General features: G+C 48.8%; 5 protein-coding genes across 5 annotated transcripts; 2 read left to right on the top strand and 3 right to left on the bottom strand.

Moving 5' to 3' along the window:
• Positions 1 to 3,441: 3,441 nt before the first annotated feature.
• Positions 3,442 to 4,862, bottom strand: MYCFIDRAFT_211790 (uncharacterized protein). Its single transcript, XM_007930283.1, has one exon. It carries the CDS (start codon positions 4,165 to 4,167, stop codon positions 3,931 to 3,933), a length of 237 nt encoding a protein of 78 aa, XP_007928474.1. The 5' UTR covers positions 4,168 to 4,862; the 3' UTR covers positions 3,442 to 3,930.
• MYCFIDRAFT_54454 (uncharacterized protein) lies at positions 3,442 to 6,663 on the bottom strand. Its single transcript, XM_007929819.1, has one exon. It carries the CDS (start codon positions 6,504 to 6,506, stop codon positions 4,917 to 4,919), a length of 1,590 nt encoding a protein of 529 aa, XP_007928010.1. The 5' UTR covers positions 6,507 to 6,663; the 3' UTR covers positions 3,442 to 4,916.
• Positions 6,664 to 9,676: 3,013 nt separating this feature from the next.
• Positions 9,677 to 12,541, top strand: MYCFIDRAFT_61304 (uncharacterized protein). The gene is made up of 5 exons (XM_007929853.1): positions 9,677 to 10,258; positions 10,320 to 10,717; positions 10,768 to 11,197; positions 11,245 to 11,810; positions 11,865 to 12,541. Exons 1-5 carry the CDS (start codon positions 9,904 to 9,906, stop codon positions 12,021 to 12,023), a joined length of 1,908 nt encoding a protein of 635 aa, XP_007928044.1. The 5' UTR covers positions 9,677 to 9,903; the 3' UTR covers positions 12,024 to 12,541.
• Positions 12,542 to 14,713: 2,172 nt separating this feature from the next.
• MYCFIDRAFT_65808 (uncharacterized protein) lies at positions 14,714 to 16,170 on the bottom strand (the record flags this gene model as incomplete). The annotated part of the gene is made up of 4 exons (XM_007929866.1): positions 14,714 to 14,753; positions 14,804 to 15,665; positions 15,971 to 16,022; positions 16,087 to 16,170. The coding sequence occupies 4 exons, from the start codon at positions 16,168 to 16,170 to the stop codon at positions 14,714 to 14,716; spliced, it is 1,038 nt and encodes a 345-aa protein (XP_007928057.1).
• A 287-nt stretch (positions 16,171 to 16,457) lies between these two features.
• Positions 16,458 to 17,810, top strand: MYCFIDRAFT_47104 (uncharacterized protein; the record flags this gene model as incomplete). Its single annotated transcript, XM_007929788.1, has 4 exons — positions 16,458 to 16,556; positions 16,617 to 17,100; positions 17,165 to 17,461; positions 17,587 to 17,810. Coding segments are annotated over 4 exons (1,104 nt in total), but the record flags the coding sequence as incomplete, so codon positions are not given.
• Positions 17,811 to 22,721: the final 4,911 nt, after the last annotated feature.

Genomic DNA, 22,721 nt, shown 5'->3' with positions numbered 1-22,721 from the left:
GAATGCTCGGTTTTCGTATATTAGCTCGGCTTACCTAATTAGGCTATTATAGCTTCTAAGGTATTATCGCTATCGCTGCTATTACCTATCTAATTCTTCCTCTTATTCGGCCTCTTAATAGTAGATAGCATTATCGCTACTAATCTCTTACGCTTATTGCTATTATATTTATTAGAAGTCCGCCTCTTGCCTACTACTTCTCGTATCGCATTATTATTATCTAACTAAAGGAAGTCTTCTACTACTTCTAGGTCTTATTTTAATAGTAAAGCCTCTCTTACTAGCGCCGCTAGTAAAGTAAGGTCTATAAGCTTAGCTATTTCTTTAATAGTATCTAAATCGAGCGGCTAAGCCGACTATATAGACAAAAGCGACTCGCGCGGCTACTACGGTAGCGGTAGCGGTAGCCGCGCCTTCGAAGGTAAGGGCCTAAAAGGTAGTAGACTCGGCGTAAGAAGGTCGATAACTTATAAAGGTCGGATTAGTAATAAGACTATCTTATTAAGCGGCGGAAGATTAAACGCTCGAGGCCTATATTTAGTCGCTACTAGCGGTACTAGTAATAGTAGCGGAAGGGTCGGATACCGAGGCAATTAGCGAGTTAGAGTAATAGGTTTAGGTAGAAGTTATATCTACTATCGCTATCGCTATCGGTTACTAGTTAATTGAACCTTAGGCGTACCTTTTCGAAGGAAGTCGTCTAGCGAGAAGTTAGCTAGTTAAGTAAGCGTATCCTTAACCTTACGTAAGAAGCCTCTTATAAACTTATCCTTTAGCGTACTATCGTAAATTGACTTATCGTTACGGACCGCGTAGAAGTGCTATAAGAGGCCTTCTATACCTTTATTAAAGTAAGCGCGAAGGTCTCGAAGATAGGGGTCGCTAGTAGTATAGTTTTAATTGTCCTCGAAGCCCTCGAGAAATAAGGTAGTACTGTCTCGCTACCGCTAATACTAACTAATCTCTATACTATTAAAGCCGTAGTAGAAACTAACGTAGATCTATTATTGTTATAGAGTAAGCGGCGTTATAAACAGGTAGTATCTTAGTATATAGTAGTATAGCAAATACTACTAAAACTATAGTAGGCAATTGTAGTAAGGAGGTTGTTATTATCCGTCTTATCCGTTACGATACAATATAAGGCCTTCGTATAGTAGCAATACCTTAGCCTTATATTCTTCCGTAATAGCGAGTTGTTTCCTAACGAAGTCCTATATAGTAGGAGGTATTAAATGCTCGAAGAAGGCTAGTTCTTTAACCTTCTAATATTGTATACGCTTGCTAAGTCTATAGCTTTAAAGGTCGGCCTTATATAGTTGTCGAGCGTCGATTGTTAATAACTTAGTAATAGTGCTATATATCGAATACTAGACGAGCTTCTTCTTATTATCGTACTTAATAGTATTATAGTATCCTTCTAGCGGCGACGTCGTACGTATTTGTATAAGAACTAGGTTATTTAAACGAGCCTAAATAGCCTATTTCTATAACTTATCTAAACCCTAATTCTTTCGTAAATACTAAGCCTCGTTTAGCTTATTAAGAAGCCGCAATTCGGCCTCTATCGTAGTAATATCTTCCTTAACTTCTAACTCGCTTCTATCGTAGTAAATAGCGTATTTAAAGCGTCTCTAAATAAGAGGGTATCGAAATTCGGGGAAGTATTATAGGAAGGTCTCTTTAGTGTATCTTTAGTAGAGATATAATCGTATTTCCTCTCCGTCGAAGGATAGGCGAATAGCGGACTATTCTTAAGCCGAGTCGTTAGTTATAGCCAATTTAGGCTTCTAATTTAGATACTACTACTTTAGGACTCGGAAAGCAGCTTGCTATAACCTCGCTCGTTATAACTATAGCAATATATATCCTACTAGCAACTAGGAGTTAAATCTATTATATATATATACTATAAAGAGATACTAGTCGGTATTAGTTGTCTTATACGTTACGTCGAAGAGAAATAACTAATCCTATATTAGTTATTGCTTGCTAAGGCCTAGCTTTATATAAAGCCGGAGATTACGTAAGCAGGCACCGAGAGAGAGAACTTATATTACTACTAAGTCTACTATTTAATAACTCTCGTTGCTAATCCGCCTACTATACAATCCCCTTATAGATACGCCCTTTAATTACGACCGAGATAGCCTTATAATATATATAAGCGCCGTATACTAGATTAGTAAGAGGTGCTAGGTGCTTGTTTAGGTTATCGAGTTAGAGGTTAACGTTCCCCTTCTTAGTAAGAGTTACCTTCTTCGCATTCTTCTTACTAGCCTTCGACTACTTTATAATACCCTACTTTATACGATAGGCTCTAATAATAGCAAAGCGATCGGCATTAGGTCCCTCCTTTACCTAATACTACACACAGGCAGTATTATAGTTATACTGCTCTATTAAGTACTTAAGAACGACCTTATAGCTATTACTAGCACTCCTAACGTCCTACTAACTATTAGCTTCTAACCTTAACCTTTATAATAATAACTACGGCTTACTATATAATCCATCGAATAGTAGTACAGCTTATTACTATTAGCACCTAGACTAGCTAAAGAACCGGCGATCTTGTATCTATACGGTTTAGCGTCCTTTCTATAGCGATATATAGCAATTACTACTAAGGAAGCGTTATACGCTTCCTTTTAAGGAAGCGTTATACGCTTCCTTTTAAGGAAGCGTTATACGCTTCCTTATAGTATTCGACCTTCCGAATACTATCCGGTACCTTACGCTAACGAGCCTTATTACGCCGACAACGATAATAGCAAATCGTCCGCTAAGCGAGTCTATCCTTATACCGAGGCTACTTGTATTCTTCCTAAAAATTAGACGTAAATAGGTAGACCTTCTGCTACTCGTCGGCATTAAAATATACCCCTTCTTTAGGTAGATTAAAGAGCTAAGAGCGTATAGAAACATCGAAGAAACTAGGGATAAGATAGGCTATTATAATAGCAGTTATAATAGTTAGAAAGAGCGTAGAAATTGGCCTACCTACATACCTTTAATAATACCTTATATATGCCTATATAGCTGAATTTTCTTTAACATACTACGATATAAAGTTAGCGACTAACGTATCTACGGCATACCCGATTTAGCTAGCAAAAACGGCTATTTCTCGATCTAATTATCGACTCTACTACTACCGAGTATATCCGGAAATCTAAGCAATCGACTACAACCCTGTCAACCTACTGCACACTAAACCTCTTAGACAACCAACACGTATTATTCTGCTGTTGTGGTCATCCCTAATGGATGAAGGGAGAAGACCCACCAGCCAGCCATCTGCCAAGAATTCGACCCTACCTGCCCCCCCCCCCCTCTCTTATCAGGAAGATGCAGCATTGTATCATCAGATGTTCAAAATCGGCATACCGCAACTCTCAAGGACAGGCGTAGGCACAATGGTACCGGAGGTACAGTAAGCACGAGATCAATCATCCAACTGTCATGAACACCGAAACCGGCAAATGCGATCACGTATGTACACTGGCCCTGCGTGAGAGACACGAGTTATGCATTGAAAACCAAGTCGCGAGATGCCGATCACCTGGCAGAAATATGCTTGTTTTGTTCTTCCCATTCCATGCATTCTAATCTCGAAATGCTGCTCTCTCGTCTACCTGAAGAGCTTTACTCTCTACACCACAGCGTCCATCCAACGACATGTTGTGTCCCTGTCCTCGCTCTCAGTAGCCCAATGTCACCGGAGTTCCGTACTCAACGGCCGAAGATACACGGTTTGGTCTGTCGGGCTGCAGACCCAGCTTGCGCAGAATTCTGTTGTTGTGCTCGCTGAGAGTGTGGAGCGTTTGGCTTGCTCGCTCCTTGAGAGAGGAGCCGGAGCTAGATACACTGTTTGTTCGGCTTTCGTTCATCATGTAGTTTGGTGCGGGTGTGAACGCGTTCATGTTGCTAAGGTGGTGCTCGGCGGTGAAAGGTCTTCGACGGAATTGATTTGTATCCGGAGATGCTTGCTGAGGAGTAAAGACATCGGGTTTGTGAGCTCGTCTGGGCTGCACTTATATATGCAATCCAGGTCCTACAGCGCATCATCATTGTTGCCGTTTCTGTTGGGATGAGACAAGACGATACTCGCCAACGCAAGGCGAGATTCGGGGTCGTAACCAAAAGATTCGCGTTCCTGATCATATTCCATCATTGTTTAGAACACGGAACCGTCGGTTTCGAAAGGTGTCGAAGGTGTTGGGGCTTGGAGGTCATCGGTCTTCTTTCAGAGTAAGCGGAGCCTCGCGGAAGTATTGGTATTCGTAAGCCCAAGTCCTGTTGCCTTCCGCTTTGTCAACCCCGTTTTCTTTCACGAAGTCATCGACGGAAGCGGCACTGTCCATTCAGGTGCGACCTCAACGCTTCGCGAAATTTGTATGTTGAACGTTGGATGAATTGATATCGCGCCACTCGGGGTGTTGGGGCCACGACTTGCTAAGGTCTTCGTTCAAGGTCCTTAGGAGCCCTCATGAGGAGATTCAGGCAAGATCGAACGTATGATTCTATGTCACACGATGTTTAAACAATCAAAGTTGTGTTCTGTTGACTCTGGCAGGGGTTGGTGGAGCGTTCGGTCGGCGTATGACATTCTAATGGATGCTTCACCAGCTAAGCAGCTTCCTTACCTGGTTGGTAGAAAAGTCTGTGTGAAGACCTTGGACCTTATTGAAGTCATGTTCGATAGCGCTCATGTTCGGCGCAAGTGTCGAATAGTATTCGCTCGCTACACGCGGAGATTAATGAATTCCAGTGAGTGAATCTTTTTTAACGCCTCTCGGTTTAACTCCTTTGGCTCTCTACGGCGCCTCGCTTCTATCTGCGGAATTCCTCCACGACCAGTGACCCATGTGAGGAATGTCATCGTGCCAGAGCGATACTGATGCGCTTGAGTTCTATACACGCTTTCGTGGCTCGAGCAAAAGTTCACCGGGTGGTTTTGCGCTCTTCTTGAACCCGCCGTCCCGGGTATGAATTCGACGACCACGCAGATATGTGGCTTTCGCGAATCCAGTCAAGGTCTTTCCTTCGTACGGAGAGCACTTGTTACGGAATAGCATGGTGTTTGGTTGCACTTCGAAAGTGCTTCGATCGTCGAAAACACAGATATCACCGTCCATACCAACCTTGAGCTCACCTTTTCGGTGCTCAAGGCCAACCTGCTTGGCTGTGTTCACGCAACACCAGTTGACGATATTGAGTATTGTCTCGTCAATACCTAAGCTTCTGCGCATTGCCTCTGTCCATAGGATGCTCAGTCCAAGTCCGACGGAGCTGATTCCACCCCACGCGTTGAAGAAGTCGCCCGTACCGGTGTTTGAGCAGCAGCTAGCGGTTTTTGGCTTTTCGCCTCCAGGCACATGGGGCGGCAGAAGTTTAAGATTTGGTGTACAGGGTGAGTGATCGGAGACGACGGTCTTGATCACACTGTGGTCAACGTCTAGCATTTCTTTCCACAAGCCGTCCTGGTTTGCCTCCGATCTAATTGGCGGGCAGCACTTGTGTCTTGTATCGCCGTCTTGAATCTTTTCCGCGGCCAGACTCAGGTAGTGGAAACAAGTCTCTGCGGTGATATTAATTCCCTTTGCGCGCGCCTCTCTAAGCATCGGTATTGCTTCAAATGCTGATAAATGAACAATGTGAAGCGGTAATTGAGGTGCCAAATGTGCGAGGCTGAGAATCTCGAGGATCGCGTATGTTTCGAACGATGATGGCCTTGAATCAAGAAACGTCTGGTATTTGTTCAATGGCCCGGTTGGCTGGAGTGGTGGCAGCGACCATTGCACATTATCACCGACGGAGGCTGTGACGGGGGGTATCATTTCGGCATGAAACATGACTGTTGTGGGCTCATCTGCAAGCTCTTCGAAAGCCTGGGAAATATCGTCTGCCGAGACAGCAGGAAACTCTTCGACGCCACTGTCAATGAGAAACGCTTTGAAGCCTCGAACGCCAGCCTTCACGAGCGGCTTCAGCTCTTTAGTATTGCCTGGTACAATGCCACCGTAGAATCCCACATCCACCCAGCATTTGCCTTGAGCTGCGGCGACCTTCTCCTTGAGTCCATCGATAGTTGTTGTTGGTGGGATTGCATTCAATGGCATGTCAACCACGGTAGTGACGCCTCCAAAAGCAGCAGCGCGCGTCCCGGTGTAGAAGCCTTCCCATTCTGTGCGGCCTGGCTCGTTCAAGTGCACATGGGCGTCGACAAGGCCAGGCAGTAGCACATGCGGGCTGTGATCTGCATATGGCGTTCCAGGTGGGAACAAGTCCTCGGGCAAGACCGAGTGAAATATTGATATGATCTTGCCAGTGTTCGTGGCTATCACAATTGTCGCGGCCGACAGTCTGTCTCCCACCACAGCTCTTGACGATGCTACGACCGAGATTTGTGAGGCATCGATGCCGGCAAGGATTGGCGAGGCTTCTGCAGATGAGCCCTCCACGTTGTGTGGTGTATCTGTTCCCGTTGCAAATGGTGCCATGATCGGCTGCGTTTCAGGTATGTATTCCAGGTCTGATTGTTCGTTGGGCTTTGCAGCACAGGGACCGCTGTGAAAGCATGCAAGCCTTGTGATGTATGTGGGCAATTTAGAGAGAAGAGAAAGGGATATGGAAATGCGTGCACTTGCGCTGAATGCCTGTGTGAGGTCTTATGAGAGAATCACGGAGGGGTATGCTGCCACTGATAAGAGGCATATGAGACGGCATCTTCCCAGTCGCGCAACTCCAGGTCCGGGACGGCGCGTGAATAGAACAATGGTTCTCGGAAGGGTTCTGAAGGGCCTGCTCTAGCTGCTATAATATTACTCGATCGTAACTTGCGATAGGTGCGGTCGTCGGGTCGAAGGCCTTATCAGGACTCTGGCCGCGAAGGGAAGCGTTTATCTTGAGATCATGAGATGTTGGGAGCACCTTTCGCGCTAGGACTTGGCCGCGGCGCATCTCGACAAGTCACGTGGTCGTGCACCTGAAAGAAACATCCGATCATTTCCGGCGGTTTGGAGCGCCTGAGAATGGGGACGATCGTGGCCGACTCCATCCCAAGCAAGCGTACTATCCTGCGAGCAGCGGAAGAATAATAATGGGCATGTCTGATGCTCATCCGGGCCTCTCTCAACGGATGGAGAGAATGGCGTCCAGGCTCCGAGTCATGAAAACTCAATAGCGACCTCTGCTGTTTCGATCGAGTAATGCTTACTCCATGGCTTCGTATGCCGGGAGAGCTTCGATCCAGCATTTGTGCCTCTCCGTGCCGTGTTGTCGCTTCTTACCAGGAAGCCATGTCCAGTCAGCAATGTTGAATGCTATCCTCCATCATCAAGTCTGCAGGAGTAGGATGCCACTTCCAGATGGATGGACTGTGGGGATGGACACCGTCGCGGCATGGTCTTGGTAGGCATCAATGATTCTTTAGCCGGTACCGCTCCAGCACGATCTATTCTAATAATAAAACGACACGCATTAATTTCCCATAGCGTGTCCACTTTTTGAATCTGACATCGGGTGGACATGTAGGAATGAGTGCAAACCTCCAAATGACTGCCGACAACGTGAATGCTCGGCCTCGGCTCGAGCTACAATCTCTTGTCTGGAGTTGCTGCAACTTGAAGGTCGAACCCAAAGCAAAGCAGCTAACTGAACTGCACACTGCAGGCGCATGCGAGACTGAGACAACACGAATGATCGCCGGTAGGTGTTGTTGATCCAGCACACCCGAGGTGCAGTCATATAATGGTCTCTGCTTCGAACATTGAGCAAACACAGTGGCCCTGTATACCTTTGTTCTTCGCAAATGGCCAAATTGGAAGACAGCAAGTCAGTAGCGCTGCTGAGATCCTTTGGAAGAGGGCAGGGATTGATAATTGCTTGTGGGCCGTGGCACTGTCGAAAGCCGAAGCAACCGGTCAGGATTAATGTTCCAGGATGACAATATGGGCTCAAGTCAAGTCCTAGTAGCTCGCGTTAGACTCACGAAAGTAGAACTGCAGAGCAGGAGAGGCTTCTTGAAGAACATTTAGTCAGGAGGATGGACAAGCGTCGTGGGGCCTTGATGTGTATAGCGTGCAGACGAGGCGAGTAGACAGATCCCATAGACCTTCGTATAGTGTGCACGTACTTCAGCGGTTGCAAATTGAGCTCGTTTGCCACTCCGCCTTTTCTCTTGGTTGTGGGATCCAATCCTGTGGTGGGATGCCCGGGCATCGTGGCTCAAGCAAGGTCATTACGCAGATGCGCGATCCGGGATACCTTGAAGGAAGTCATCGCTTTCATTCGCGATTCTTTCGGCTGAAGGCTGAAGCAACGCTGGCGCAGTCACAATGCTTGTGATAGTCTACAGATCGCGAAGAACGGCCAGTCGACGTCTCGAGGGTTCTCTCTTCGTTTCTACAGGAAGTACGGTAGGATCTTGGTATATGATTACATCTGATCTCAAGTGGACAATCTCCTGCGGTCCTGACTCTCCAGGTGCGTCATGTAGGGCTGTTACTCCTTACCTCCTCATCAGCCCATTCTTGCGCATGCCGCAGAAGTCTCAGACATCGGGCGCCTAGATGTTTGATGCGCGGAGGTGAGCTTGGAGTAGTGACTTTCGATGATGAATGCCGTACCCTCCATCTATGTATGTACATACATATTGTGCATTATTGGCCACGGGCCTAGAAGCAACGGAGGCTCTTGTGATGCCTAATTAATGTATGTCGTGATACACCCCGACCCTCAGCAGGCAGTCCTGGACAACAGGCTGACGACAGCAAATTAAAGAAGCTGGGATGCATGATCCATATGCTTCGCCGCCAACCGCCAACCGCCAACCGCCAAGCTCGTTGCTGCTGTTGGCTTCTTCCGGCAGCGAGAATGCGCGTTTGGGTGGCACATGAGGTGCTGTGAGACCACTGCGATCAAGCAGAGGGTGTAAGCGGCAATGTCCAGCAGAAGATGGAGTGAAGTTGCGCAAGGGAGTGACAGGTTCGCAGATCGTGCCTGACAATCGCTTAGCTCTTTTGGGCCTAGCTTGTCGTGAACCCTGTCGGTGCCGTTAACAAGTGTTGGTTCTCTTCTCTTCCTTCTACAATCTATTTTCCTAATAACCTTCGCCGTGTTGTAGCTTGCATAACATGCCATGCCATGCCATGCCATACCATGCCATGCCATACCCATGCCGATGCCGATGCCCTCCAACATCCAATTTCAACAAGAGCTCTTCGCCCAGCGCAACACATGCTTCACGAGTGCTGAGTCCTCGGCCATTCCGTACTGCCTGAGACACACACGCACACATGCACGCACACACACACACACACACACACACACACACACACGCACACACGCACACACGCACACACGCACACACGCACACACGCACGCACACACACAAGAGCATGTTGTGCCAGCTCCACGGCATGCCGATGCTCACAGCAATCCCAACGCGAATCGTCAGGTTCCAGTATTCCCTCCCCTCCATGCTACGAACGGCCGATTTCTGCTCCTGCAAAGCTTCCATTCCCCTGCCAGCCCTTCAATGGCCCGCAGCTGCATGGGTGTCTTGAGCCCTTCCGACTACAGTTTGCTAGTATGATGATGATGAAAGCTTGGGCACGCATTTAGTCTTTTGATTCCCGCCTCGCTCATCTCTCTGCGCTTGCCTACTTCACCCGCCTGATATTGATCCTCTACTTTCATTTCTTCCCTGCCACGAGGCCCTACTCCAGCCTTGATTGTCCATCGGCATCTCGTGCTTCCTACCTACCAAGCCTGTACCACTCTTTTGAAATCCTTTGTTTCATGCACTCCCTGCTGCCTCGACGACCGTTGTTCAGCCCGTGAGCCCATCCGGGGCGGCAGGAGGGACAGACCGTATGGACCGTGAACACGGCGAAAATGCAGACACGGCTCTTCCACCCAGCCATCGTCTTCGTCTGGTCTATCTGCATCGTCCTGGCATCACAAGCGCCTTCGCTAGGCGGCCAGCAGATCAATGAAATCATCGGTGCACGTGCTGAAGATTTCTTGCAACATCACCATCACCATCAACACCACCAACATCTGAAGCAAAAGAGACAAAACGGACGCAGTTCAACGGCAGTGACGGGCATTCGGAACGCAGGCATTGCACCCAGACGAGAAATCAGAGACCTTGCGAACAGGCCCGACGAGTTCAATCTTTTGCTCCTTGGCCTGACGAGATGGATGTCAGAGCCTCAGAAGCAGCACCTATCCTACTACGATGTAGCCTGTAAGTTGAGAGCGCTCTTCTGCTCGGCCGGCCGAGATGCTTGGAGGCTAATGTCACAAAGCAATTCATGGCAGACCTTATGAAATGTGGGACAATGTGCCGCCACGCGACGGCCTGAACTCTCCTGGATACTGCACTCACTTGTCAAACTTGCTGCTGCCATGGCATCGCCCATACCTTGCACTTTTCGAGCAAACTCTGTTCGATCATATCATTGCGACTGTCAATGAGTACCCGGCTGGACCGATGCGTCAACGTTTCGCTAAAGCTGCGAGGAACGTACGCTGGCCGTATTGGGACTTTGCTGCTACACCGGCGGATGGTAGCAGTGTTTGGCCGGAAATTATTACACGAGAAACTGTTCCCGTCATCATGCCGAATGGTTCTGCCACGATCAAGAACCCGCTCAGGTCGTACAATTTTCATCCTGTGTTGGCAGCCGATATGTATTACAATCCAGTCAGTGCATCCCATGTCCGCTCGCGAGTTAATGCTTACAATTTCTACAGTTTTCCTCTTGGCCCGAGACGCTGCGAGCGCCGAATGGCTTGACACAGAACGCAGTCAGCCAAAATGCGATAATAGCGAAGCAAATCGACAACCAGCATATTGGATGGCAGAACCGGATTTACAGCATGCTAGTGCACTACGACAACTTCACCCAATTCTCCAACGAGGCGTGGAAGGCTCGGGACCACTCCACCGCAGACAGCATCGAAGCGATTCACGATACATTGCACGGCATCATTGGTAATGGCGGGCATATGACCTACCTGGACTACTCCGCCTACGACGCAATCTTCTGGCTCTTGCATACTAATCTCGATCGCCTATTTGCCATTTATCAGGTCTTGCATCCCAATACATGGGTCGAACCAATGCGAGCTATATCCCAGTCGTACTGGATCCAGATCGGCGACCTGAAGGATGCAAACTCGCGTAAGTTATTGGGTGCTAAAGTATCGATTTTGAGCTAACACAAGCAGCTCTGGAACCGTTCTCGAAGGACACTATCGGCACAAAATGGACATCCAATATGGTAGTCTCTACCGAACAATTTGGCTACAACTATCCCGAAACCGCCTCGAAGAATATCAACGACGTCAGAAAGGCCGTCAATCGGCTCTATGGTGGCAATGCCGCTTCTGGAGGCCCAAAGCGGAAACGCGATCCATTGCAAGCTGCCACTCACGGGGAGTTGAAAGCTGCCGCTGGCATGACGGTCGATGGGCAGCTTCGGGACTACGCAGCGAATATTATCTCCAACAAACATGCACTCGGAAAATCATATGGCATATACTTGTTTGTTGGCGACTTCGACGACTCAGATCCATGCTCTTGGGGCACTTCCCCGAATCTGGCAGGAGTGCAAGCTCCGTTCACATCGTTTTCTGAAGGACCAGATCCCAACAAACCAGGCATCAAGGTCTCTGGAACCGTGCCCTTGACTGACGCGCTGCTCAGCAAGGTGAAGTCTGGCGAGCTCAAGTCCATGGACGAGCAAGATGTAGGACCGTATCTCAAGGAAAAGTTGCAATGGAGAGTGGCTACCGTAAGCAGCTCAATCAAAACTTTCACGTGCGAGGTGTGAGCTGACTGAGTCCAGTTCGACGACAAACCAGTGCCTTTGGAAAACATGCCTGATCTCTCCGTCGTCGTTACAATGGCTTTGATAAAACCTGCGGAATCCGAGGATGAGTTTCCCGAAAAGAGCGAGTTTCGAGAGCTGGAGCACATCACGAAAGGTCGTCCTGGTGGTTGCTAGAACTGTCGGAATTCGCGCGCAACAGAACCGGAATCGCAACTTCAGCGAGCATATTTCCGTTCTATCGGCTTCGCTGTACAGCTTTGCGAAGACGAAAACCACCGGAAAAAACAGCCTCCCGGCTGAGTGTGGGCAGGAAAGTAATCATTCCGATGTCAGTAGAGTGAGTAGACACCAATTCATGTACAGAGTTCATCCACCAGTCGGCCTTGGGCTTCAACTTTTTGCTAGATCTTACAGTCGAGGGACTTGCGCCACCGACGCAGACTTTGCTCCCAGATTGGGAACTTCGCCTGGCGCCGCCTCGATAGTTCGTGCAGCAAAATATCGTATGCGAAGCGGAGTTACGGAGTATTAGATAGCTTGAACCTTCCTCTGATGCAACGCGTGGCCTAATAATGCCGTGTGGCTGTCGGGATTTTCTCCATGGGGATACTTGCAGTCTACAAGAAGCCTAGTCGCATTGTTTCTGAAATGAGAAGAGAATCAGCCGAGGCTATAGCTGACCTCTTTGACCTAGGTTTCGTATTGTAATTTGTGGCCCATCCTTTGGTTTATCCACCAGTTCGAGGAAGCTACCAGATGATCGCCACATGGGTTGAGGAGCTACGACACCACTACTTGCTCCTTCCGCCGAACGCTTCTGGGCACGGCTAGTTTACTTTACATCGGTGGAGCCGGCCAGTTATTAGTAGGCACATTGATGAGTGACAGACTTCTCTTCCACCTTCTCTTCGGCCAACACGTTCGCTATTCAATGTTCATTTTTATGGTGCTGAGAGGAGTGAAAGAGACTTGAAGGACTTGGAAATCGCTTGGGAGAAGAGTTTCGACATCCTTGGAGGTTCAGGTCTTGCATTCGAGATACACTCTGCTGGCGGGTAGAGTGTGCGCAAGGGAAAGCGACAGGATCAGACTGTACAGGCAGGCAATCATGTGCATGCCAGAGACCACGTGATCGCCGCAAAATCTCAAATTTCTGGACTCTCTTTTTGCGACCATGAGACGACATTCAGCGCTTTCCCTTGCCCTTTGGACTCTCTATGCAGCAGCTGCAAATGCAGGCGCAACAGATAGCAAATGCATTGCTGGTCCTTTGGCCGTACCAGTATCGCAACTCAAGGACTATGCCCCAGCAAAAGCATACTGCTCCCACCAGTACCCTGCCACTACAACGACAGTAACTTCATGTGCCACACCAACATCGGCACCCACCAGAAAGGAGCGGCGATACGCTCAAATCCCAGAAACTAATAACGACGAAGGTAATGATAATGATTCCAAACCCCAAGCTCAAGCCTTGACCAAACTACAAAAAATGTCTCCAACGACTCAAGAGGCCCTCTGCAGCTGCATATCAGATTCCTCTCCAACCATAACTATCACCGCAAGCTGTACTTCCGCTCAATACTGCGACCAAAACGGAAACTGCAAACCAAACCGTAACTGCAAGAATCCAGCTCCATGCGAGTCGGAAAGCTACTGTCTCGAAGCGGCCGCAGGAGCATGTTTCTGTCATCCCGATACGGAGGACTCTTCACAGGGATACTGCATGTCCGGAGGTCCGAGTGCAGGTGGATGTCCAGAGACGTATGAGGATTGTGCTTCGAATGCGGATTGTGGTGGAGCGAGAGTGTGCGTTTATGCTTGTTGCAGAGAGCAGCCGTTCTGCGTTGACATCAATGATTATAATCCTAACACGCCGATGGCGGCGTCTGAGAAGATGATATCTAAGAGGGAAGGATCTCATGAAGGAGCAGGTGTCAACTCGAGATGAGGAGGCAGGATGGCATGGTTTGGAATTCGATTCTTGTTCATATTCGAGTGCTATGTGGCACGAAAAGCGCCCTTGTGATGATGATGATGATGATGACTTGATCATCTCCGAACAAGTCTCTCAGAACCTGCTTTGCCCTGAGAGTTGCCTATGAAATATGCGTAAGCAAAATCTCAGCTTGGCTACTATAGTCGTCGATTTTCGGTGTCGCGGTGATGGCAGTACCAAGACCGCGACCCTCATACACTTATCGGTGCTGCGCGGGATTCTTCCTGACGATATGCTCTGGCATGTCAGTGAAATAATGAAACGCTAGCAGCATCAAACCTCCAATGGCTGCCATGTACAGCAAGCGAAGAAACCCTCCTTTCTGCAATATCTCATTCTCCGCGGTGTCTTTTAGCGTCAGCATCAACTATGCGGTAAGTCCTCACCCAAACAAGTGTCTAAAGGCACAACGCTCACCTTGGAAATGAGCTTTCTGCATTTCAACTTCGGGCTTCGCGAGAGGGCGAAAGCTGTGCAGTCCCTCCCCCAGTCGATGTCGCACGAATGCGATCGAACGGTCTGTGTTGCAGCGCGATATACTCCTGTCTGCGTTTTAGTCAAGCAGCTGGCAAGTAGAGTCAAAGGGTATCAGACGCGCCCATCATCTTTCCTCACGCCGGAACTACGGCTAAGGTATGATCTCGCGGAGTGCCTCCGACTTCAAGACACAGTGCGACCGAGTGTCCTAGAGGCGTATGCTGTATCGTGCATGGTCAACTCCAATCACGCAATCTCAGTCATTTAGGAACGAGCGGATTTTGCGGATGATAAGCCTCTCATTTTCCGAATGAGAGCCGCGAGACGCAAGACACTCTTTCGTATGCAGTAGGGAAAGAGTGCTGTGGTGCAGGTGTGCAAGTCGATTTTAGGGATTGGAATCTGGTTTTTGACCATATACGAAATACCTGAAGAGGTTAGCAGAATTCACGAACTGGAATGGAATGGTACGACCTACGCCCACTGGTACGCATTGAGCTTCTTATCTCGAAATGCCGATCGCAGTCGCGCGCAAAAGACTTGAATCTCGTGTGGCGAGAGACGCATATGATTCGTAAATCGTCTTGAGCAGAAGTCGGCGACTCCAAGATCCAGCCTCAACTGATTCCACTGCCCAACTTGCTGCTGGTGCTCATCTTTCGACCAGCCGCCAATCAACCATGGCATTCGATGCTCGGTCACATTGATAAACCCGGCCTCCTCCATCCAGCCTTTGATCTTATCGCCAATGTCAAATCTCATGTTCGCTTTATTGCCGGCGTCAAGCATCATTTGACCCCACTGCGGAAAAGGATGGTCGTCTTTCAGGTCGACTGCGTCTGAACGGAAAAATAGGCTAGGTTCGTGCTGCTCATACCATCCTCCAGGCTTCAGTGCATTGAATGCTTGTCGGTAGACGGCAGGCCAGTCTGGAGAGGTGCCCAACAGCTCCCGGCCATGTATGAAGTCGAATTTGGCCTCATCGAGCCATTCGAGATTGTAGTCATCGATCTCGAAATGGCAGTTAGGGGGCAGCCAAGTAGGTTGTATGGGGCTCAAATCGGTGCCGGTGACAGTGGCGTGCGGATGCTGATCGGCGACTTCTATGGCCCATATTCCCGTTCCAGTGCCAATATCCAGAATCTGCGATGGGTCTTTGGCAATGGGGGCGAGGAAGGACTTGCCTTTCAACGCCAAGATCCAGAGCTGGTGTGACAGATCCTGTTGATCTTGGGCTGGCTCGTCATTGGGCCCCCAGTGCTCCGTTGAGCCATAGGAATGGTAGGTGCGGCCGCCCTCTTCTCGATAGCGAGCGATGGAGGAGAGCAGCGAAGTGGTGTCTGTTGCGGCCAAAGAGTCTCCATCGTATCCGCTGTCCCCGTCCCTGTCCCCGTCCCCGTCCCCGTCCCCGTCCCCGTCCCCGTCCCCGTCCCCGTCCCCGTCCCCGTCCCTGTCCCCGTCATCGGCATCCGGATCGAAGTCCGTCAGCAGCGTTGGAGCTTGCGCTTGCGTCTCCGCTGGCGCTGCCGGCGCTTCGACCAGGGCAGAGCGGGCCTCTTCGCGCTCGCGCTCGCGCTCACCAGGCATCGCACCAAACGCCAACGGGGACGGGAAAGACCAAGGGAAAATGCAAAGTCGTGCGCACACGTATGTATCAAGTCGTGTCGTCGTGCGCGTGCAGATCTCACGCACGTCCTCTTGGCACATTAATTTGCCGACAGCTGCAATCTGACTCGCCCGCACGCCCACGCCCACGCCCACGCCGACAAGCACGCCTCGTCCATTCGCCGTGCGTCGTCTCGATGGTCCAGGCCAGGATGAGCTCGCTGGAGTTGGCGAAAACATCAGCCTGCTGCACACTTGACACTGCGCAACCTCATCAAGTCGCCTCATTCGGCGCAGCGTTATTATTAGAGCAGCCTGCGAGCCATGGCTGAAATCGAGTCCAGCAGTACCAGAGTTCTGGTCATCGGTGCAGGTCGGCATATCATGGCCTGATTACATTTGGTGAACAACGCGGCAATTCTGACCATGCCCACCAGGATCGGCTGGCTTATTAGCTGCACAAGCATTGCAGACCGTACGACGAGACACTCCTCTCGCCTGACATCCTCGTGGCTGACCGAGACATAAAGAGAGGTGCACACGTGACAGTATATGAACAAGATGCTTCACTACATGCTCGACCTCGAGACTGGAACTTTGGTATTTACTGGGCTCAGGTGCCTCTCGTAAGTCTTACCGTCACCGACATCGTCGTCGAGTCGGAGCTTGGCTGATCATTTCCTCAGCGAGAATGCTTGCCAGAGCATTTGGCGAACCAAGTCGAAGATGCTCAGGTGGACGACCACAAAGCTGGTGAAGATGAGACGATGCCAATATTCAATGGCAACACCGGCGAGCTGCTCAGAGCCCTACCCATACCCTACAACATCCGTCTCGCTCGAAAGAGATTCCTCCAGCTCATCAGTCAAGGCGTTGACATACAATGGAGCAAGAAGCTGAAGCACGTCTCCTCGGACGGCAAGCTGGCAACAGCAGCTTTCGAAGATGGCACCACGGCGACAGCAAACCTTCTCATCGGCGCGGAAGGCGCTCACTCGTACGTGAGAGACTTTCTATGCGGACCAGAACAGGCCACCCTCGATATGTCCCCTCTGGTCGCAAGTGCCTGTGTGGCCAAATTACCCAAAGAAGCAGCGTTGAAATTCAAGGAGAAAGCACATCGCTTGATGGTCTTATTTCATCCGCTCGGCTACTTCAACTGGATAGGAAGTATGGCATGCATTGATGATCATCTTCGCTCGCATTGTGCTTGCTAATCAGTCCATACATACAGTCCACGACGCGCACGCACCCTCCGAGCCTGGAGACTGGACGTTCATGATGATCATGTCCTGGATCCCCTCCGACCCCAACTACACCCCTTCATCCCTCCAAGGCAGCGCCAACATCCTGGCAGACCTCAAACGACGAGCCGGAGACTTCAGCGACGACATCAAGTTTCTCTGGCAGTCGATCCCGGAAGACACGCAATGCTGGCACAACAGATTATCGAGTTGGACACCGCAACCTTGGGACAATCGAAACGGGACTGTGACGTTAGCAGGTGATGCCGCGCATCCTATGACGTTCCGTAAGTGATTTGTGCTTTTTTTCTGCATCGTCTGAAACATGGGGGTGTTTGATGCAGGGTCCTCAATCACATTAGGTTCCTTGCGCATGAAAATGGAGCAGCTGACCATGTGTTCGCGGTTACAGATCGAGGCCAGGGATTGAATAATGCTATTTTGGATGTGGGATTGTTGGCGAAGCAGGTTGGCGAGCACGGAATCACTGCTGCGGCGATAAAGGCGTATGAGTCGGAAATGATTCCTAGGGCGAGAGATGCGGTGATTGGAAGCAATGAAAACAGTATGAGTGTCCACGACTGGGACAGATTATTGCAGTCGCCTTTGTTCACGACAGGATTGAAACAGAAGTAGAACGCATGCCCGAGGTAGAAGCTAAGCTGCATTGAAGCTATGATACAAAGTCTCATATATCAACAGCTTCACTTTCCAGCCTTCAGCGAGCGGCATCGAGCCGTTGATCATAGAGCCAGCCATTGTGAATCGACAGTCGTATTTGCATAATCCTGTGGGTATCATGTTCAAAATCGAAAACAAGAACTCCATTCCGACTCCACGCTTAAGTGCCATCAAGCAATGACAGAGTGGAAAATGTTGGCCAGCAACATCAGAGAGTGACCTTCCGGCAAGGCTCATTCGGAGTCGGGGTCAAGGTGATGGTTGGTGTGGGCGGTGCTGGATCGACGGCGACGCTGTCGCTTCAGCTCAAGCTCCGCATCCATCAGTCTGGACTGTATCCACATTCTTATCTTTGCATCGTGTCGTACGGCGTGGCAATTGAGGAGATCCGTAAGCGTTGACTTGATCTCGTGGTTGACATGGAAGACTTGGTCTTGTGACGAAGGTCGTGGGAGTTTGGGCACCTTATCTTCCGGGATCGGCTCGACCATTGGTGATTTCGTCGAGACTCGTCTTGATGACGGCAATGCCAATGCAGGTGGTGGATTGGGCGAGAAGTGCCTTGCTTCCATAGTTGGGGAGCCGCTGGTTGAGCTTGTTGTGGAGGAAGACATGGTCGGTGAGCCAGGAGAGGCTGTGGCAGATGACATTGGCGAGGTAGACGGTGAAGGCGAAGAATTGGCCTTGGATATTTGGCGGCCCAGTGCGGATTGTTGCGATGTGAGCGCGAGATATGGCTGCAGTATCACCGCCTATGTACGGTCAGATAAAGATATGCTAATGCAAGCCCGCCGGCCGTGTGGAGGTGAGCAGATAATGATAAAGTGGAGAGGGGGATTGTGAACGTGGATGAGCCATACTCACTCTTTCAGGTTCAAGACCGTACGTTATGGTTGCCGACTTGTGAGGAGGTCCAGGCATGCACTCCGTCATTGTCTGAGCGGCAGCAGGGTCTCGATAGACGTTCGGCCAGCCGAGCGGCTACTGAGTCAAGTGGGGAGTCAATGGCGTGGAAGAATGGAGCAAAAGAGTGGATAGCGAGTCACGATCGCTGAATAGCAGCAGCGAGCGTCATGGTCCCGAAGAAATGGAAAAGAAATGTTGAGGCACACAAGGAAAGTAGGGTTTGTGAATTGCGACTTCTTGGCGATGAGCTCGAAGCCAGACCAGAGACAACGGCCGACGTCCAGTGCACGAGCACCAATTATCCTCGATACTAAACCGAGCCCCAGCTAGCCGCCCGAGCCCCAGCATATCCCGAGATTACGAGATCGGCTGTTACTAACAAAATCGCGTGTAGAAGCGGATAATCGCGTCGATGCAGGCCCCGCTAGCTAGGCAACTACTGCAATACTACTACTAGCTAGCTATAAAGCTAAAGTTTGTTAGCAAATTAGTAGTATAGCAAAATTAAAGGTGTTATTAGTTGTTAGGTTGTTAGCTATCTACTTAGGTCTAATCGGATTGCGACCTACTACCTTATAACTACGCGAGGCTATATATACTAGCTTATACTAGTCTCTTAGTTGCTAACTAGTATACTACTATTACTAAGTAAACTAATAGTGCTAAGTAAACTAATAGTGCTATTACTATAGTACCTAGTAATAAAGCGGCCTTCTGGCTAGCTATATAAGCGACTACTAGTACTATTACTAAGTAGCCTATCGTTATTGTTACTTATAGAATGCCGCCTACTAGCGGCTATATTTAGCTTATTATCTCGCTCTATATTCTTCTACCTATAATCGTTGTTGCTTACGTCTACGTAGGTCCTTAAGCTCTCGGCGGAGCTAATCTAGCTTAGAAGAAGGCTCCGGTACTACTAGAAGTAAAGACTTAGCTCGTAGATTATAGCACTCGAAGCCGCTTAGATAGTAGGTAGAGCTATACGGACGGTTAGCCTTCTAGTAGGGGTATTATTAAGTACGATACTAGCTCTTAACGCACTTATAGTGCTTAGTAATAGTCGTACGAAGCTAAGTAAGCGATACGCCTAGCTCTAGTACGAAGTCTACTATTCTAGCGGTTATTGTCTTCTACTTCTTAGCAACGGTAGTAGTATTTAAATCGTCTAGTTCTTAAGCTGTTTGTAATACTTTATATACGCTTCGTACTATACAAAGTAGCTCCGCTAGTTATAGGTTTACAGTTGCCGAAGATTACTTCCGGCTCTCGTAGATAGAGCGTTTTACGCTAGAAGTTAATTAGCTAGTACGAGTAGAAGTAACTCGGCAATAGTACAGCTCGAGAGCTACCTATCTCGAGAAGCCGTATAATATCGTACTTATAAGGATAGCTATAGGTCTTGCTTATGTAATTACTATAGATATAGTAAGGGCAGCTATACGAGTAGGCTAAGTACTTAATCTCGTTGCCGTTATCGTTAGTTATAGTACGTAGAAGATCTACTATACGTAGATATAATAGCTTAACTTCTAGTAAGCAGTAATTACTAATTACTCGAGCTACGCTAGACTAGAAGGCTCTAGTTAGTGCCTTATTACACCTCTTAAGGTTCTTAGTAAGGCGAATACGGCGGCGATCGTAACCCTCGTGCTACTAGTTAAGCAGGCTCTTAAAGAGTAAGAAGATATCGTAGCGGCTACTATAGTTAAGCTATTGTTTAATACGTCTATAGGTTAACTTAACTCGCGAAGTCGTCTTATAGCCGAAGTAAAGAACCTCGTTAGTCTAGTAGTAGATAATCCGCGTCTTATATCGCTACTAGTTGTTCTCGAGATAGGCCTTAAATATAGGATACACGTTGTATAGCTTGCGGACATTGTCGTTAAACTCCTACTTAGTTTAACTACGAATAGTGTATATAAAGAGCTTAAGGAACTTATTAGTTAAAGGGCTGTCGATCTAGCCGCTATTATCGCCCTTTACTTGTCTAAATTCGCTACGTTCCTTACGGACTCGAGTTAATATATCTTACTATAGATACTAGTTATATACGATATTCTAAGACTCCGGAAATATATTATTAATAGCTAGTATAAGTGCTACTTTACGATTAGTGCTAATAATAAGAGGCATTAGATAACTAGCTTGTTCGAGGCCCTTCCGTAGTAAACGTAGCAACCTTATAAAGTCCGCTTAATCTAGCTTCGGACGGACAAGGCTAATACTAATGTTACGAAGGAACAAGGTAGTCGGCTAGGTTGATGTATTCTCTATCTCTCTAGGTCCCTATCGGAAGGTATATATACCTCGTACGCCTACGGAAGGTATGCCTTATAGGCTAGCTTACAGCTGCCGTAATAACACCCCCGTCTAAACAGAACAAAGGCGACATACCAGGTCGCTTATATAAGCATTGTATCGCTATGTCCTTGTTGTCTCCGTACGTTGTCTCCGTACGAGTCGTCGCGGCCGTGCTGCTACGGCGATATCCGTAGTCTCGGAAGTCGTTATTTAGTAACGGAAGCGCTGTCCGTTATAGCGCTAACGGCTATTTAGGCGGTAACGGCCATTTAGGCGCTTCTTCCTCGCGCGTAGAAGAGGCTTGTCCGTCCTCTTAGGCTTAGTCGCATCGTATCCTTTAGGCTAGCATCGCTGCTTAGGCTCGTACGGCTCGTACGGCTCGTTAGGCTCGTACGGCTCGTTAGGCTCGTACGGCTCGTTAAGCTCGTACTGCTCTTAAAGCCCGTTAGGCTCGTGCGGTTCGTTAAGCTCGTTAGGCCCGTACGGCTCGTTAAGCTCGTTGTACTGTTTATTAGGCTCGTAGTGCTCGTTAGGCTCGCTAGGCCCTTTAGGCTCGTACTGCTCTTCAAGCCCGCTAGGCTATCTAGGCTCTTTAGGCTGTCTAGTCGTCGCGCGCTCGCTAGTCGCGTTCTTAAGTATATTAGGCTCTTTAGGCTCGTACTAGTCTTTAGGCCCGTTAGGCTGTCTAGTCGTCGCGCGCTCGCTAGTCGCGTTCTTAAGTGTATCTAGCTCGTTAGGCTCGTACGGCTCGTTAAGCTCGTTAGGCTCGTACGGCTCGTTAAGCTCGTTAGGCTCGTACGGCTCGTTAGGCTTACTAGGCTCTTCAAGCTCGTACTGCTCTTTAAGCTCGTTCTCGTACGGCTCGTTAGGCTCGTACGGCTCGTTAGGCTGCTTAGGCCCGTACAGCTGCTTAGGCTTATACTGTCGGTTAGGCTCGTACGGGTCGTTAAGGTCGTCTAGCTAGTACGGCTGCTCGAGTTTATATATCTAGTGCTTATCTAACTCTTCGACCTACTCGATCTATAGTAGCTAGTCTCGCTATTATAGCGCTTTAGGTACCTGCGCTTTAGGTCTCTATTATAGCACTATACGTCGCTATTGTAGCGCTTTAAGCAGCGCCGGATAGTATGTATCTTGTTCTTGTAGCTATTCCGCTATTCCGCCGTATTTTGCTATTATCCGGCTTAGAGATAGTCGCGTACGGTAAGGGCTATTTAGGCGTCTTTCTCGGCGGCGTACCGTAGGCTGCTTGTTCCGGGGTATATGTTTCGCGGCGTACGCGGGAAGGGCGGTTCTCGTTATTATTATTGTTTTTATGCGGAAGTTCTTGTATTCGGAGGGCTGTTTTTTGTGTATTCGGAGGGCTGTTTTTTATGTATCGTTCGTCTCGCGTATTCGGTACGCTTAACGAATCGAAAGGTTCTCAACCTAGTAGTGCTACTAATTGTTACGAAGGAACAAGGTAGTCGGCTAGGTTAATGTATTCTCTATCTCTCTAGGTCCCTATCGGAAGGTATGTATACCTCGTACGCCTACGGAAGGTATGCCTTATAGGCTAGCTTGCAGCTGCCGTAACAACTAAGCTTAATCGTATCGTTTATAGGGCTAGCGGCAACGATATCTATTAACTCGAGGTTATAGATATTAGTCGAATAA

The sequence above is a fragment of the Pseudocercospora fijiensis genome, assembly GCF_000340215.1.
Source record: "Pseudocercospora fijiensis CIRAD86 unplaced genomic scaffold MYCFIscaffold_6, whole genome shotgun sequence".
Lineage (NCBI taxonomy): Eukaryota > Fungi > Ascomycota > Dothideomycetes > Mycosphaerellales > Mycosphaerellaceae > Pseudocercospora > Pseudocercospora fijiensis.
Note: the sequence above shows the minus strand (reverse complement) of the source record. Positions and strands in the feature narration are given on the sequence as shown.